The 19059-nt window shown below is 33.8% G+C and overlaps 1 protein-coding gene across 2 annotated transcripts; it reads right to left on the bottom strand.

Annotated features, from left to right (window-relative positions):
* Positions 1 to 1354: 1354 nt before the first annotated feature.
* LOC126968690 (THO complex subunit 1) lies at positions 1355 to 12203 on the bottom strand. Of its 2 annotated transcripts, XM_050813747.1 has the most exons (10): positions 11844 to 12203; positions 11068 to 11745; positions 9583 to 9842; positions 8152 to 8324; positions 6380 to 6509; positions 5558 to 5643; positions 4641 to 4804; positions 4003 to 4092; positions 2687 to 2767; positions 1355 to 1766 (listed from the first exon to the last, which is right to left on the bottom strand). In XM_050813747.1, the coding sequence occupies exons 1-10, from the start codon at positions 11886 to 11888 to the stop codon at positions 1452 to 1454; spliced, it is 2022 nt and encodes a 673-aa protein (XP_050669704.1). In that variant the 5' UTR covers positions 11889 to 12203; the 3' UTR covers positions 1355 to 1451. The 2 variants fall into 2 exon arrangements, with proteins under 2 accessions (XP_050669704.1, XP_050669713.1); XM_050813756.1 differs by lacking the exons at positions 9583 to 9842; positions 11068 to 11745; positions 11844 to 12203 and adding an exon at positions 8804 to 9200.
* Between the last annotated feature and the right edge of the window lie 6856 nt (positions 12204 to 19059).

Here is a 19059-nt window from a genome sequence, read left to right as displayed (position 1 = left end):
AGCGTCATCTCTTTCTCACCACAGACAAATTTATTTCGTTCATTCTTCTTAAGGGATCCAAACACCATTAAGTAAAAGGCACTTCATGGTACGGATTTTAGCGATTCAGTTTAGGTACCTAAATCGAACTGCATCGGAATCGCATAGCTTATTAAAAGTTGATGGTAGTTCCTCTTGTGTGTAAAACGTTATTTTACCATGTCACATCATATCTACCGGGAAGACACCCACCTTAATGTAATTTTCTACAGCCGTAATAAACAATTTGGTCGAAATTCGTTTGAACATACATTTCCTATTATCATTTTATTAGTTACTGACAAGCCACCAATATCCATACAATATAAACCTATTTTTATGATTTTCAAAGAATTATCTGCAAAGTAGTTCATGAATAAATTTTGTCGATCGTACGTAGAAGTTTCCTAATAACATAAAAGATTGTTTTCGAGTGTTTGGCGTTTGGTGCGATGTATTAATTCAGCCGGCAGGATAGATGACGAACAATGAAACAACGTCCGTACGAAACGCCAACAATCGCTTGGCGTTTACACTTCACAGAGTACTGGATGGTCGACGATTCATGCAGCTCTGCATTGCATGAGGTCCAGTGCTTCGAAGCTTTTACTGGGACGCACCAAACCAGGGACGAGAGCGATACTCCACCGATTTCTGGACCTATTTAAATCGTACACGTATTCTTCTCCAGTCAAGTATTTGACTGAATCAAAAATATGGATAACTCTGTTGATATCCCAAAAGCATATTATATAGTTTACACTTTTTGGCGAAGTGTTTAACAAAACAGTAAAATTTTATAATATGTTTTATTGTAGTTATAATTTCTTATGGCACGTTAGGGAATAAATATCAGAGTGAATTTTTACGATGCGTGCAATCACCGTCACGCAAATTCGACACCCTGACGTTAGCTAGTGAACTACAACATTTGTATCATAACTCATGTCTACTGAAACACAACCAATGGACAAGAATTAAACAAATTTTAACGTATAAGTTTAAAAATAATCGTTTCTTTCTAATTCTATAACAATAATTTAATGATATTTTAAATTAACCTTATTTACCTAACTAATAGGTACGGTACAACAATATCTCCATTGGTTAATTTAATTTATTACCATTTTAAAGATTTATGATAAGAATACTTTCAACTTTGAAAAAAATCTATCATATGTTAAATTTTTTAAATACGATGCACATCAGTGCAACATGGTTTCTCAAAAATATTCAAATAAGTACTCTATTGTTGGTGTACCAACATCATAGCACTAATTTAAGCCTTGGCAAGACACTACATTTCTAATGTATCGCTAATATAAAAACAAAACAATCAAAATTGTCAAATTTTATTTAAGATACTAGGGAACTATAACTATGAGCAATTTTACTTAATTGTAGACCGGGAGCTCTTCTGCTGTACCGCTTCATCATTTCGCATTCTTCAAGACCTCACAGGCCTCAAGCATCTCCAGTCCCTCCATAATGTACAGTAGATTCTCAACGGATGCGTCCTCGTCGTCATCAAACCACAGTTTCAACATTATTTTAGCTCTAGAAGGTTCGGTAGCGTTTTCGGTTTCGAAGTGCAGTATTTCGTCGGGTTTGTATCCCAGTTTGGTGGCGAGTTTCTTCCAGTCGGTCAGTTTTGCGGACAGAGCGTCGAGCTGCGACGGAGTTATCATGGTCAGACGAGTTCGCGTAGTTTTATCATCATCTTCATTGGTCTGCGTTGAGTCTGGCACCTGTAACGTTAAATACGTTGATAGAACTAGACATTATAACTAAATACTTACCTATTTTTATTTCTGATTATTAGATTTTTTTAAGTGATAACCCTCACTTCTAGGGTTAATATACAAATAAAATTTGACAAACAAAATTTAATGAACGATGCGGTACTCGAACCCACGCCCGCTGGCGTTACATGCCACCACCATCTAACCAACTGAGCTAACCGTTCGAGTGACGTATCCTCATAAAATCTTGTATGCTTTATTCAACTCTCAAGTTCTTTCTGATTTATGTCTAGTAACACACACACACTCACGCCTTTTTTTCCGTCGGCGTAGGCAGTAGGCAGAGACAACAGAACGCCACTAGCTTCTATACTTACAAACCTCACACGCTTCCTCTACATTCATTACTATTTTCATACGTGCTTGCCGGTTTCGGTTATGTCTAATAACTAGAAAAGTAATAGTAAAAAATAAGAACATCTATTATCTGTCCCACAGCTAATAGCTGTCTTAAAGGCACTATAGCATTAAACATCTATAGCTCCAATACCGATAAGGAACATATATTATACTGGCACTCAAACTTCTGAGGGAGTCTAAAAGGATAATGGGAGCCTGAAGACTGAGGCGTCGAAGGCAACGAAGCAATCGACTCATTAGCTATGAAATTAGTTAGTTCATAGAAGCATTTGTGCTGGATTAGTTTCTGTGGAATAGACAAAAGACCCAATAAGGATAACGGTAACCGTAACAAAAATGTCCTCTGATCAAAGCTTCGGAGTTCCACGCATCACAACATCATTCACAAACGGAAAGCGCCTTTCGGCATTAGTTTGTTGATGTCTGCGAAGGTTACGGTACGCTATCAGGTGACATAGAAATCATAGAATATTTTCCACACATTTGATTTACAAATAATCACAAACCTGTTCAATGTCATTCGCGTCGCCCTCCTTTATGAGGTCTGCTTCCATCTGCTCCTCTGTTATCTCCTCTTCTTGGGCCTCCTGTTAACACACAAACAGAGGAGTCAGCGCACAATATACACACATGTATGTCTGAAGCACAAGCACATAAGATTACAGTCCCTTTCATGGGCGTAGTGAGGATTCTATATAGAGGAGGACAGATAACGGAAATCCTAGACTATATTGTTTTAGTCGTATTTTTTTAACGTGTGAGTATCTCATACTAGTTAAAGTGGAGGTGAGGTAAACATTTTTAAACAAAATAGAACAAGAAACAGTTTTATTACTTAAAGGGTAATCTGCGCGATTTTTTACAATATCTATTAAAAACATCTCGCACAATTTCGAACGTACAATCTCAAAGAGACTAGGAGCTTTTTGTTTTGTTTTATTATTTGTAATTATAAGTTATTATTTTGTTTTAATTATAATTACTTTTTATATGTTTCTTCTTGTTTTTAAGTTTATTTTTACTTAACTTAGACTACTGTTAAATGTTTTTAAATTTAGTTAGTATTGTAATAATTTAATTCGGGCGAGGTGTCGCCCTTGAGGTTCATGTGTCACTCGGGGGTCACAGAACATCAGCGTTACAACACACTTGTGTTGAAACACATGCTGAGTGGCTCCTTTTTTAAACACCACACGTTTTTATATTTTTGAATTGCGTGTTGAAATAAATGTTTTTCCTTTTTTTCTTTCTCTTTCAAATTGACAATTCACGATACGGGCGATCTTCTCGGCTAGAGCACTGCCAATTACGATGTAGCTGTCTCCCGGCCCGTACCTCGCTACGCCATTGGTCCCTTTTCACATTGGCCGAGCGCCCGGCCCAACAAATTCACCGAACGTGAAAAGCACTACTTAAGGCGTGGCCAGCACCAGTTTGTGACAATCGTTGGGTCGTCCTTTATGCATGAATCGATGGATGGGTGCGAGCTTTTAAGTAGTACTTCTTGAAAAAAAAAATTAAAAAACTAAAGTGTTTTCAGTTTGTTACTGTGGTATTCTAAACTTAACAACACTTGAAAATTAACAAAATAATGTGTTGCGAGATTCAAAAGAAAATAATGATACCACAGGTTGGGAATGGAGCGATCACCCTCAGGCTATTTAATAAATGTTACTAAACAATAACCCCCGCTCAGTTTCTTGTCCATGTCAGATATACTTAAGCATACTATTCGACTCGAATAGGTGGTAGTTTTTGAGGTTCAGTATGTGATTTTAAATCCAATTTTGAAGAAAAATATTTGATATTGACTATCACAGACCTGTTTTACATTTTTAATCGAGTTTGTATTGTCTGTAGAAACACTGGCAGCTGCTGCGTTTGTCGTCGCCTCTCTTGAAATCCTCTTAACCTGTAATTAGATAAATATTATATGACAAACATCATATCTATATTTCAGACATTACAAGGATTCTAAGCTTTATAGAATTTTGGTACTAAATACTGCATGACTAATGATTTTTTAAAGAAAATAAGGGACGAGACGAGCAGGACGTACACCTGATGGTAATTGATACGCCCTACCCATTACAATGCAGTACCGCTCAGGATACTTGAAAAACCCAAAAATTCTGAGCGGCACTACTATTGCACTCGTAACCTTGAGACATAAGATGTTAAGTCTCATTTGCCGTGTAATTTCATATCACAATGTGGGGTAGGGTTACTTACGGCTCAATAGTTTACTAAAAAGAATTATGCAGTTAAATGAAGCACTAAATATTACGACAATATTATACGTTCTTCATTCGATATACAATTATTAATTAACTGACCTAGTGTTCAACTTAATATATAATTTAATTGATGCTTGAAAATATCGCCCGAAGTTACAACATTAACAGAGTCCACATCAGAGATATTTGAAACAATAATAATTATAAGGTTATCTTCGCTCACCATATCATCAAGATAGTCCGAGAGGCTCGCGATAGGGTTATTAGTGTGCACGAAGAAGTGCGGCGACCGTCTGGCGAGCAACCGCAGGGCTCGCCACCCCCACCCAGCGTCTGTCCCGCTCGCACCCGCACTGTCTTTCCCCGCTCGCGAGAGCATGTACGACTCTAATAAACAAATAAGTATCTTGTAATTATTTTTGCAACTGTTGTGTAATAAGGGGTATTAAAACACGACTGTGGGTTTTTTAGTAGTAATTTACATTTTGTATTGTGCAAGTATTAAAATTCACTTGAATATTATGTTATTTTGCAGCGTTTAAAATATCCGGCGGTGTGCTGTCAAAACTTCAATCGCTCATTTTTTCAAGAAAAATGGCGGGGTTTTTTACGGCGCGCCACGATCTGGTAGTGTGGAACGCGCGTAAACGAAAATGTTCTTTTTTTGAAATTCATACAGATACCACGCAATAAGAATGTGGCTGTTTGTTGATACTCTTTGCGCATGAAGGGATCGAAAAACAAACCAAGGAGTGTTGTTATGAAGTTCAGTACAACATTACAACACTCGTTTGGATGATGTAATGGTTATTACGACATTGGGTGTTTTAATGTTGGTAATAAGCTTACTGTTTCAGAATCTTTAATAGAGGATTTAAAGCATGGGTGTAGATAAAAAAATAATTATATGGTGTGTTTTATTTTATTGGGCTATAAATAATTTCAATTGTGGTATGAATTTAAACAATTCTCACTAGGCCAACATGGTCCTGAACAAACTTGTTCTATTAAAAGGCTTTGGATAATGCTCAAAATGCCCCAGGTCATTTTTACGCAAAATAGGCGCTGGGTGTGACTTCAAGTTGCCTAGGGACTAAATTAAAATAAACTTATAAAATTTAATTACATGTTGAATCTTACCTAGTGTTGGCATGAAGTCCCGTTCTTTGGTGCGACAAGCTGCGAGGTTGTCAGGGAAATGATTCCAAAGCTTGGTGAGTTCATTACTAGAAACAGCAACAGAAAATCAATTCAGGACTAAGTAGTTGACTAACAGATAGTAAGAGAGACATATAATATAAAGGGTATGATTTTATCAATTACCTAATAAATGCATTTTCAGTGAATTAATAAATAAATAATATTTGTTCCTAAAATAGTAGAACAGTCACGTTAATTGAATTCCCAAATAATACTAAAACGCTAACCTAAATATTAATTAAGAATTACTTGCAAATATTATCAATAATCAAATAATTATATTGGGTTTCAAAATAATAAAAGTGTCACTAAAATTGAATCACCAAACAATATAAAAACTGTTAACCTAACCTAACCTTAAAGTATGACATTTTTATGGGAAGGAAAGAAAGGGAAACGCCTAGAATTTATTTTCTGGCACTCGCCGACTGCTGCCGCGGCCCGCTACGCTCGGCTCGTGCGTTGTTTTAACTGTTCTAACATAATCTAACCTACCAATTTTTATAAATTATAGTTTTATAGTATCGTCACTTACTTTTTAGACGACTGATCTTATGTTCAGGCTATAGAAAAAAGTGATCAAACTTTAATTTAAAATAAATATTTACATTAATTCGAAGATTCATATCTAGAGACAGTTTTTATTTGATTTTAGACAGTTATGACTTTATATGATGACAAATATATATCATAGGGATAGATATTATACTTAGGGTATTGCAGATTAGTGAAAATATTGTTCGCTAATATAAACAGACATACTTTCCCATAAAATGCTTTTTCTGAGATTCATATTCTTTTATAATATCTCCGACAGGTCTTCTCCGCTTCTTTGGTCTTTTTACTTCATCTATTGAATCTGTTTGTACTGGCGGCTTTGGCTTTTGAAATTCTAATAGGAAACAAAAAAAAACATAAGTATTAAATATTATAATAGCGTTTTATGCAACAGTTGTACAAGAAGGGTCAAAATACGTGAGTGGTGTGGGTTCGCAATGAATGGCGCCACGAGCGTTTTTTGAACCAGTTATACAACGTGTTGCATACAATAATTTTTATACTACTTACTAGGAGATTTATTGTAACAACATCTTTTCGATTTGCCGCTTAAATGGGCGCGAAATGTATTTCAGACATAGGTACTAGTCTCTGGTGAGTGGTTTTATATACAGCCAACGCGGGAAATAAAAAAAAATACAGAATATATCTTGCAGCATCTTGGCCAATTATATTAACAAGTTTTTTCTTAACATTGACATAAAAATGTTTAGTTTAATGATTTAAGCATGGAAATATTATTTATTAATAAAATTAGTACGTACCATGTATTATATACATAACATAAATTATACATACCATACTTAACCTAATTTAGTTGTCTGTGGCACCAAAAAAATGTGCTTTTTGACGACATTAAAGTACAGTAAACAGATACAGTCAGTTCAATTTTAGGCCATAGAGTATTATAGCCAAAGAATGAATAAAGTATGTAGATATATAAGTGATTATGGCTGTATAATTGACAGATAAAGGTAGAGGAGTGCAAAAAATATGTTGTATACTTATTGCTGCAATACTTTTGAGCCCTGTATTAAAATAATATGAAGAAACTTAATATATGTCAATTGCAAATATTTTAAAATCTGATGGCAGGTGATTACCAGCTCAATGAACTGAAGAAATGCCATCCTTAAGGTTTCTTTCGTTGGAGAGTACTTACACACCTAGGAATATATATTTAAAACATGTACCTGTGAATATACTTTATGCTGTTAATGTACTTGTTATACTGCAAAGATGTTAGTGGAGTTTTGACTTTCAATAAGTGATATATCTATTTTGAAAAAAAAAATGAATTTAATATACATTTATACCCGTAGGAGGCTCCGTTGCACCTGATGCCGGCTAGATTATGGGTACCACAAAGGCACCTATATCTGTCGTGAAGCAGTAATATTTAAACATTACTGTGTTTCGATCTGAAGGGCGCCGTAGCGAGTGAAATTACTAGGTAAATAAGACTTCACATCTTATGTCTCAAGGTGACAAGCGCAGTTGTATTGCTGCTCAGAATTTTTGGGTTTTTCAATAATCTTGAGCGGCACTGCATTGTAATGGGCATGGCGAATCAATTACCATCAGCTGAACGTCCTGCTTGTCTCGTCCCTTATTTTCATAAAAAAAAACTACATTTGCTACTAAGATAACAACACGGGCGCTGCGCGACGATATACATGATTTTTACTTAGTTACTAAAAGGAAATGTGCTTTAAAAATCTAGATTTTTTTTATCATGGTGGCTATATGAATATCATTGCACAGTACCTATACAATGTTCTCACTTGTATACACTGCAAAAAAAGCACATATAATGTTTACAAGTTTATCAAAATTGATCAAGGACAAAACTTTTTACTTGATTAAATATTTGATATATCACATATCAAAACCAATAAAACACTGATTCAATGAAGCACTTTTGAAAACTTAACCATAATCTATATTTTTTAAAATCTCTGATTAAAATAAGAAACCTGGGCATCCATCATTCTTCCAATTGTTCCAATACTCCTCTCTTTTTAATATGCTTTTAACACATTCAGCAAACTGTTTTCCGTTAGGTGGAGTTTCTACTAGTAATTTATAAATCATATTTGTTGTATCTTTCAACCAGTCTAATTGGTCTGACTTCAGCTCTTGGGACTCTCTGAAAAATATAAAGGTTTAATTTCCTACACAATATCTTCCTGTCATCATTTAGTTTTTATCATTTCTGCGATAAACAAGATTGCTTAGCGATAAGGTGCAAGTCTGGCCAACTGACTTGCTTAAGCCCCTACAATGTAGAGCAGTCTAAATTGTCTGGGATGCAGTAGTTTGTTCCCAGCTCGATATACATCACCCACATATCATGTGATTTCAAAAAAGCTTCCGGTATTTTGAGATGGTAGCTGGTGGTCTATAAAAAGAACTGTAGTGGACAAAATGAGCAAAATATAGAGGAACAGAAACATTATAAAAGCCACAAAAACTAACTTATGTGAAGGCTAATCTTACTCATATTTTGTACGCCGCTGGAGAAGGATGTGTTGTGTATGATGGATCGAATATAGTACTAACGTTTCGATACTGAGAACTAAAAACTAGACATTGTTTATCTTCCACAGTGCAATCCCGCATACTCGCCTTCTTAGGACACGTAGGCAGCTAGTCCATGGAACGCCTTATCGTTCAAGGTAAAGTGGAAGGCATTAGACCCCGTGGAAGGTCACCTAGGCGATGGCCCGATCAGATCTGCTTTGGGCGGCATAAGTGTATGGGGAGCATGAGTGTACTCGAATTCTTCACATCTTCTAAAAGAAACAGGCGGCGAGAAATTGTGAGGCGCATTGCATCTGCCCCCCTTCTTGACTGTAACGACTGCTGTGTCAAGAGTGTATTGACTGAGAAAACTGAGATGGATCAGTATCAGGATTCACTTACGAGAGATTCATGTTCCCAAGAAAAACACTTTATTTATTTTGTTTCTGCAAAAGCCCAAAATTTCTACTGAGCCTACCTTACCATTCTAGTGACTTATCATTCATAAATCTTGATCTGAAGTCTTTTTCTTGTGGCTTAATTAATCCCAGAAGTGAGGGTTATCACTTTAAAAAAATAAAAAAATGTTTACGTCATGGATCCCTTCTCTCACCTCTTCTTAGCCACATCTACAACTTCACGATATATGATTGCTTTTTGCTTAAACACTTCAAACATATCTGTTAACTATATATCTATGGACAGAAAACCTCTTATAATAAATAGAATGACTTTTTAATTCGATTTTTTTTTCAAATAAACCATTTTGTGATAAGGTAAGACAATAAAGATTGTTTTGTTATAGTCCACTTTATACACATGTATTTATGTTAAGAAAAAATTGTGTAAGACTAAGATTATGAAAAAAATTAATATATACTTACAATTTGAACTTAACTGTAGAAGTTAAATACTGAAACAGTATTAAAAATTGTATGAGAACACATCTCCTGAAGTTAGAGTCTGACAATTGTAATTCTAAGAGCTTTTGATTGGTTAGGAATTTAGCAAAATAATGTTGCTCTTTACTTTCTTGCATCTCTACATCTGTGTTAACAGCCTTTAGCCTATTAAGTTTGGATTTTTGAAGTTCAACTGCCTCTAATTTGTATGAAGAAAATGCTGAGAGTACACTGCCCGAATGCTGAAACAAGAGTTGTTTTTTTAATATAGTATTTTAATTCAACCAACTTAAAAGACAACCAATATAGCCGAATGGTTAGTGAGCTTAGAGGTCCCGGGTTCAAATCCTGGTGCAATCATTTATATGATGAATATGGATGTTTGTTTCCGAGTCATGGATGTTTATATGTATTTATGTATGTTTAAGTAAGTATTTTGTATTAAATATATCATTGTCTTGTACCTATAGTACAGGCTATGCCTAGTTTGGGTCAAGATAATTGGTGTAAAGGTGTGTCAATATTATATTATTATTATATTAATTACTAAGAATAATCTGTAACTGTATTTATTTTATGTTTACAATAAAACTTACAGGAAAAAGTAATATGATGGCTAAAACTAATTATAGCAAACAAACTAATTATACTAATAGCAAGTTCATCCAAATGGTGAAAATATATTTACACATTTACTATTCCTTTCTTCTCTTCCTTTTATTAAACTGTCACATTTGTTTTAAATAAAATATGTATAACAGGTTTAACTTATATAAAAACTGTATTTTTACATTAGGTTTTTGTGTAATAGTTAAAATTTTATTTTTTTACCAAAGTTTCATAACACCCATTTTAATCCTTTAAAAAGTATTTTATTTAAATAAAAGCACATGTCTACTATTATTTAAATGATGGAACACATCAAATTCGCCACAATCTATGGTCTTCAAGGATCTCATTGTTTGAAAATCAGATTGTTTAGAAAATCAGATGTTAATTAATGAAATCTATTTGTAAGTAGCAGTTCAGCTCAGCCTCTTATTAAAAATACAACATGGCTTTATTTGGTTGTTAGTCTAACTATTTACACCAATGTTTTCATGCTTATTAATTGGGTATGTTATTAGTTGATTCAATGATGTCATATCCTCTCTATAAGTACAATAACACTTCTCTAAATATAATAATAGAATCCAAATGATTAAGAATGAAATTCTTAACAAAAAAAAAGTAAATAAAATTCTCTTATAAAATATTTGATTTAATATGGAAGTGAGCAATGTAAAAAATCAGAAAGCAACTCATGTTCAAATGTATACCTGATCAGTGTGGAGGATAAACTACCATTCATTTAGGCTAATTTGCGATAAGGTGGTTAATATATTAGTGTTAAAAAGGACATATAAGATTTTACTGTACATAATGTTAAATTATAGAGTAACTAAAAAAATATATAAAAGTACTTACAGCTACAAAAGTTTTCCACTGTAGCTTGTTGTAGCATGTATTTGGGTTGCGAAAAAACTCTTGTAAGCTCCAAAACCTACAGTATAAGTTGTAATCAATTGTTAGCTTGTTTTTTTCATTATCTACAACAATTTCTTCATCCAACACATCCTTTAATGTACTAGAATTGTCTCCACCAAATTCAGTGATGTTTTCTAAGTTAAATTCAGAGACAATATTAAGACCAGATCTTTCGGAAAAGGGGAAGAACTTAGCTAGAAATAACAAAATTCTGCCACAAAAGACTGTATTTTGTGATCTAGACAGTCTTCTTAAAAGATCATTGCACATTCTTAACAGATTATTTTTACATGCCATAAAAAATAATTCTTCTCGCCAAATATTGACTCCATTTTCAACATAGGCAAATAATATTTCACATTTATTAAGAGTTAAGGCATCAAATATATCCCCTAAAAGTACAACAGGCATAGTTGGAGTGACCATTGATCGCCTACATGATTCTATGCAAAAACTGATGTAATTCTCTAAAACACAATGATCATCTTTTAACAAGTCCAACAGTTTATCTTTGAAGGCTTGATCCATAGCAGCTTTGCGATCGCTTTCATTTGCCTTTTTCGAAAATGAGTCCAAAAGGTCAATGTTGTTGATAGAGAAAGCTTTTGAAAGCACATCCTAAAATTAATTTATTTATTAAAAAAGGAATCTAAAACGCCTTAATATTATTAAAAACAATCAATTTTATTATTGATGATATTAAGTTATGTTCTCACTTTGTATTTCACACGTAATTCGTCAAAACCACTATTTTCACACATTTTTTAAGCTGAAAAATTACTGCTGAAATAATATTGAAATATTATTATATTGTGTAATAAAGCTTTAATGATACTATACAAATTACATAGTTAATGAAATTAAATAATTTTTTAGTGTTCGTAATAAAGTTTATAGTCCGTATTACGCAGTTCAATAAAATTAATTATTATAATCACATATATTCAAAAATACTGTAACTGCTATTTTGATTAATGCTTTGATGGTATTTAATAATTATACTCCGCCTATATTATTACTTATTATTATAGGCCATGATTGTTTTTAGTTTTTACTTTTTACCAGCCTAGCGAAACTCAAAGAGAATACAAATTATAATCACCAAAGAGAATGTAAACAGTTGATAATCTATAATATAGATAAAAAAAGCAATTGTGTGGTGTTATGAAACCACGATGCGAGTCTGTGAAAAAGGGCGGGAAACTTAAGATCGGTCGCACGTAATTTTAATAATTTTTCATTTTATTTTTAAATTTCATGTAAATATTTAGATATTTTGATCAGATAAGTTGTAGTTTGTATATATTTTAGTAGTTAGTTTTTATTAAAGTGTTAATTTGTGTAAATTTCATCCTATTGGTAAGTCTTCTTTTCTTCACTTTTCTATAATATGATGGACCCCCCGGATGATCCTGGGGGGACAGCCCCTGATATAGGTCATGTAGTGACAATTTCTAATAATGACGAAGGTAGCACTATGGATACAGATGGTTCTGTGTCTCAGACATCTAGTGGCCGTAAAAGAGTGTCAGCTCGACCCAGAATATGCAGACACTGTAATAAAAGACGACGAAAACACCGTGGTGATAAGAAATATATTAAGGAAAGTGATTGCAAATGTGTAGACATTACTGACAAACAAATTCTTTCCAAAGTCGATTCCTGCAATAATTCTTCTATAGTAGTAGAGACAATACAAAAAAATAACACAGACACTCCACAACAGCCACAGCCCCCTTTTGCAAGGCTGTTATAAAACTCATTAGATGCTGCTCCTTTTGTTGTACACATTCAGAAACAGTATTCATCTCCCGATGATAATGTTACTTTACATCCAGTTACATTTGGTCGTTTTCTCAAAAGAAATTCTATTAAAAATATTGTGAATGGAAGTTTAAAAAGGATAGGCCGGAATAGGTTATCTATTTCTTTTTCTAAGTACCAAGATGCAAATGACTTTGTTGAAAACAAAAATTTAGAAAATGAAAAATATAAGGCTTTTATTCCATCATTTTCTGTGAGTAGAATAGGAATAGTCAGAGGAGTACCAGCTGAGTGGTCTGAAGAGGAAATAAAAGATAATGTTTCTGTTCCTATTGGCTGTGGCCCAATCATAAAAATTAGGAGAATAAAACGAAAGATGATGATTGATGGACAAAATCATCTTAAATGTACTGAGTCTGTGGTATTTACTTTTGATGGACAGTTTTTGCCTAAACGAGTATATATGTGCTACACTTCTCTTACTGTAGACTTGTATATATATCCTACTATTCAATGCTACAATTGTTGTCGGTTTGGTCATGTGAAATCTCAATGCAGATCTAAACCAAGATGTTTTAGATGTGGTCAAGGACATAGTGGTGATAACTGCTCTGTTCAAGATGATTTTATATCTTGTTGTTTATGTAAAGGTTCCCATATTGCAACTGATAAAAAATGTTTAGAATATGAAAGACAAAGAGCTATAAAGGAATCAATGGCTAAAAACTGTATTTCCTATTCAGAAGCTTCAAAGATACATCCATCTGTCTCTCGAATTTCATATGCAGATACATTACTCTCATCACCTAACATCACTCCTAATACTTTTCCAACCCAGCATCAACATTCAACACCTAAAGCTATAAACAATACTTCATATAAAAAAAACTGTTTTTGTTAAACCAAAGCCTCCACCTACACTTAGCAAAGGATATGACAAATCTGCTCACCAAGAAATTTTAAGGGATTTTAATATTCCCCAACCCTCTAATGGATGTGCATTAATTAACAAAGAAAATGAAAATCCTTTGGAATCCTCAGTAATTGATTTAATTATTTCTCTTATAAAATCTCTTAGTCAATCGAATGAATTTTCACCGTCCAACGCTGCCTTATTAGTTTCTGCAATTACTCAAATTTATAAACCAAATAATGGACAAAGTTCTTCAATGGAATTGTCAAAGCATCACTCCTAAAAAAAGTGATCTTATTTATTTATTAAATAAATATAAACCTTATATCTGTGCTCTTCAAGAGACATGGTTGAAACCAGGATCTTTATTTAAGATTCGTGGTTATTCATGTCTCAGAGAAGATCGTGTGGATGGGCATGGCGGAGTAGCCATGCTTGTGAAACACCCTCTTTCCTTTTCTCTCTTCTCTATTCCTTCTCACAGTAATGATTTTTCTATTATTGCTGCTTTAGTTGAAAATATCTGTTATGTATCTATTTATATACCTCATCCTTCTTCTGCAATCTTAAATGAAATTAAAGATATTATTTCCATTCTTCCGAAGCCTTTTATGATCCTTGGTGATTTTAACTGTCGCTATGAATCCTGGGGTTACTTATCTTCTAATAGTTACGGTAACACATTAATAGATATATTTGATTCAGTGAATTTGTGTATATTAAATGATGGTCGTCCTACACGACGTTCTCATCCTGACGAGGGCCCAAGTGCTCCAGATTTAACAGTCACTACACCTAATCTTGCTTCTTCTTTGTCCTGGGATCCATTACGATCTACTTTTGGTAGTGATCACTTCCCACTATTATTATCATTTCCAACCTGCAATAATAACAATAAAGTATTACATAATACTTATTCTCCTCGTTTAAAATATAAGCTTAATGATGTTGATTGGGATTTATATAAAGATCTAATAAAAAACAAAATTATTACACTTCCAAAAATTAATCCAGGTACAGAATCTCAGTGTGCAGATTCTTTAGCAAGAATCTTTATTGAGGTTGCCAATGAGATATTTCCAAGTAAAAATAGCTCTTTGGGTTTTATTCCTTCTCCTCCTTGGTGGGATAACGAATGTACTGAGGCAGTAAAGAGAAGAAAATATGCTGAAATTACATACTGTCAATGTTCCACTGATGAGAATGTTGAAATTCTTACAAAGAGTATGTCAGAAACTTCAAAATTTCTAAAGAAAAAGAAATTTGATGGCTGGAAAAATTTCTGCTATTCAATATCACCTGATGTCAAACCATCTCTTGTATGGCAAAATATAAGATGGTTTAGATCTGCATACAAAGATTCACTTCCAAAATCAATCCCTTTTCATTTAGTTAATAGCTTTTTAGATAAATTGGCTCCACCTTTCGTTCCTGAAGACTTAATAATTGGTTACCCTGTAATAAATATAAATAATGATAACTGTTTTGGTTTAAACAGTATATTTTCTCTCACTGAACTAACAGGTGTATTGTCTCATGTTAAGGATTCTGCTCCTGGACTGGACGGTATTCCGTATTCCTTTATCTCTCATTTAGATGATGATGTTTTATTTTATTATTTATCTCTTATAAATTCCATAGTGACATCTGGTAACATCCCCTCCACGTGGAAACGTCAAGAAATAATTCCCGTACTGTAACCTAATAGGTGTTCTTCAGACCATTCTGCCTATCGCCCAATCGCACTTTCTTCTGTTTTGATGAAAATTACAGAACATCTTATAAAAAATCGTTTAGAATGGTTTGTTGAGCATAACGGTCTATTATGTGAATCCCAATTTGGTTTCAGACGTGGGAAAAGTACTATTGATAGCTTAAGTATATTCATTTCTGATATTCAATTATCATTTTCAAATAATAAATCAGTAATAGCTGCGTTCTTAGATATAAATTGTGCCTATGATAATGTCGTAATAAGTATTTTAAAGAGTAAGCTTTTACAACTTAATATACCTCTGCTATTAACAAATTTTATCATAAACATGCTTTCCGAAAGATACATAATCCTGAAACTAGATGACAGGAAGTCAATTACTCGACTTGTTTCAAAGGGCCTCCCCCAGGGATCAGTACTTAGCCCAATATTGTATAATATTTATACACACGATTTAAAATCATCACTTAATAGTGTAAATGTTCTTCAGTATGCTGATGATCTATTAATTTACTGTCGTGATATTTCTATTGAAAAAGCTAGTTCTTCTATAACACAACCGCTGATAAATTTAAAAACTTGGTTGGACTTAAATGGCCTTGATCTATCACCTGAAAAAAGTACAATAGTTTTATTCACGAGATCAAGAACTCCTCCTCCTATTTCTATATTTTATGAGGGTTATCAGATTCCAGTTAAAGATAATGTTAAGTTTTTGGGAATTGTCTTAGATTCGAAACTAACTGGTATCCCACATTGTGATTACCTAAATGCTAAATGTGAGCGTACTCTTAATATTTTAAGATGTCTGTCAGGTGTTTGGTGGGGTGCGCACCCTTTTTGCATGAAATTGTTATATAATGCTCTTATAAGAAGTATATTAGATTATGGTACATTCTTGCTGGAGCCTGGTAGTGTTAAGGCATTTAAAAAACTAGATCTCATACAGTCCAAAGCTTTACGAGTAGTTTCTGGTGCTATGCGGTCAAGTCCTATCAATGCTCTTCAAGTAGAATGTGGTGATCCTCCACTACATCTACGTCGTCAATATTTAGCAGACAAATTTATATTCCGATCTTTTCAGTTTCTTAACCACTCTCTTTATAACAAACTTCAGAAACTTTCTCATTATATAGATTCATCTGCATATTGGTCAAATAAAAAACCACCTTGTCTAATCAATAGTTTTAAGAAATTTATCAACATAAAAGCTCCTATTCATCGATCCATTAATTATCCTCTTTTCAGTACTAGCTTTGAAGCATTAATGTTGCTTCCAGAAATTAATTTTAACTCAGATTTAAATAAGCACGATATTAGTACAAATGTTTCGTTTAATCTTCTTAAAAATACTGTTTGGGTTGATTACCATCATATTTACACAGACGCGTCTAAACATTCCTCCTCGGATCCCGTTGGTGTAGGTGTCTATCACGCTCAATTTAAAATATCACAGAAAATTAAACTACCTCCGGAAACATCGGTGTTTACTGGGGAATGTTATGGTATTTTTAAGGCTATTGAATATATTATTCTATTTAAACTTCCAAAAACAATAATTTTCTCTGATTAAAAAAGTGCCTTACAGTCTCTCAATAGGTTCCCATTTAAATCAAAAAACATTTCTTCTGTTGTCATAGAATTAAGAAATCTTTTAAATAAATGCAATCACTTTGGTCTTTCTGTGTTGTTTGTATGGATATAGCGACATTCCTGGTAATATAAAAGCAGACCAACTAGCTAATGAAGCCGTGGTCGATGGCGACATTTTCCCTTATAAAGTTTTTTGCCAGGATCTAGGTGCTCTTCCTATAGTTCACCTTCAGGATTGTTGGAATAGACTTTGGACTGAAACTGGTCAATCAAAAGGCAGGAAATATTTTAACCTTCAGCCACTTATTTCATTTAAACCATGGTTTTTCCGTGCCAAATGCAATAAGTTAGTATGTTCTTCTATCATAAGAATGCGTTTGGGTCATGTTTGCACTCCTGTTCATCTTAACAGATTAGGCATTGTATCTACTGACATGTGTGAATGTGAATCCGATAAATGTGATCTAGATCACATTTTCTTTTCATGTTCTCTATACGACCGCTCCTCATTCCTGAATGATCTAATATCTCTTAATGTTCCTTTTCCTACCTGTATATCCTCTCTAATTATGTATCCATGTAAATTTTATAAAATATTGTCATCTTTCATTCTTCAGAATCATATCAAAGTTTAAATATTTGTAATGTTGTGTAAGTAGCAAGTATATATGTATATTTATGAAATTTTTAATATCCGTTTCAATCCTCTTTCTACTTATCTGATCCTTTCCCGTGTTCCGTATCCTTTTTTAACTTAGTTTCCCAATCTTTTAATTTACGTTATTGGCAAAAAGTAAACGCTATTGCCAAAAGAAGAAAAAAAAAAAAAAAAAAAACCACGATGCAAGTGAAACTTTTTTTCACAAAATAACATAGGTATTAATATCAGCGTAGAAAAAGAAACAATTGGTCATAGAATAAAAAAACCTTTATCAAGTGTGTGGGGTTCCTACTCTTCCACCCAAACGCAATTGCAACCAATATGCGAACTATAGACGCCGCCCGACCGTTACGCGACATGCAACACACAGACAAAAAAGTTTGAGACGATGTAATAAAAGTTTCACTTTAATAAAATAAAGATAGCGAAACTCTATAATCTCGCAACTCGCAGTCATTGATAGATTGTCAGATGACGGCTATAACGTTGTAAAAAACGGAGAAAGCCGAAATCCACTACGTTCGATAACTGCAACTGTTCGCTTTCACACGTAGTTGGATTATACTCCGCCGCCTATTGTAATTACTATTTCAAACTTATGTCATATCACTGCACGTTTCATACTTAATTAGATTTCAATTTTTACTCATGCAGTCCCGTCTCATATTACATAGTATGTAAATTACATTTACATCCTCTTTGGTTTTTACTGTTTGACCGTACAATCACTTACAATAAAGTTTTTACATTTTTATTTTTAGTTTACCGCTAGCCTATGGAAGAGGGTGGCGCTGAGAAAGAAACACAAACTGAACCGACCGACAGTGGAAGAGAGGAGTTTCCCACCTTTCCATACCACAAAAAGATAATCCGCTGACTGTGCAAGAGGCACGTTGAGAGAGTGGAGAGATGCGATACAGGAGACTCGTCTTGACTCTTCACAGTAACCCATGAAGATTATCTCCAAGTTTTTCGGATCCCATTTTGTTCTCTTCTGATCTGAAATGTGCATGTACGCCTTACATTCGAACAATTGAGATGACTAAGAACCGATTTTTGTCCTGTCCATGCCACTTCTGGCGTCATCTCTCTTACAGCTAAGTTGGGCTCCTATTCTTCAAGTAGACTGCGGTATTGGTCGCCTTTGCCTAGTACCGAGTAGGTAGTCCAGCTTCCTGTAGCATCGCTCTTGATTTCTCTGCTATCGCGCGATTCGCACGTTCGGCTACTCCATTTTGTTCGGGCGTATAAGAAATTGTTAATTCATGCTCAATTCCATTGTCCTTC

This window comes from Leptidea sinapis, chromosome 1 (genome assembly GCF_905404315.1).
Source record: "Leptidea sinapis chromosome 1, ilLepSina1.1, whole genome shotgun sequence".
Classification (NCBI taxonomy): Eukaryota; Metazoa; Arthropoda; class Insecta; order Lepidoptera; family Pieridae; genus Leptidea; species Leptidea sinapis.
This window is presented reverse-complemented; position numbering and strand designations above follow the sequence as displayed.

Excerpts from the sequence above, each read along its gene's own strand:
- LOC126968690 (XM_050813747.1), bottom strand. The coding sequence starts at position 11,888 with ATGTGTGAAAATAGTGGTTTTGACGAATTACGTGTGAAATACAAA. Across the intron at positions 11,746-11,843 it reads AATTACGTGTGAAATACAAA|GATGTGCTTTCAAAAGCTTT; the intron begins GTGAGAACATAA and ends AATTAATTTTAG. Across the intron at positions 5,644-6,379 it reads AAAAAGCATTTTATGGGAAA|TAATGAACTCACCAAGCTTT; the intron begins GTATGTCTGTTT and ends TGCTGTTTCTAG.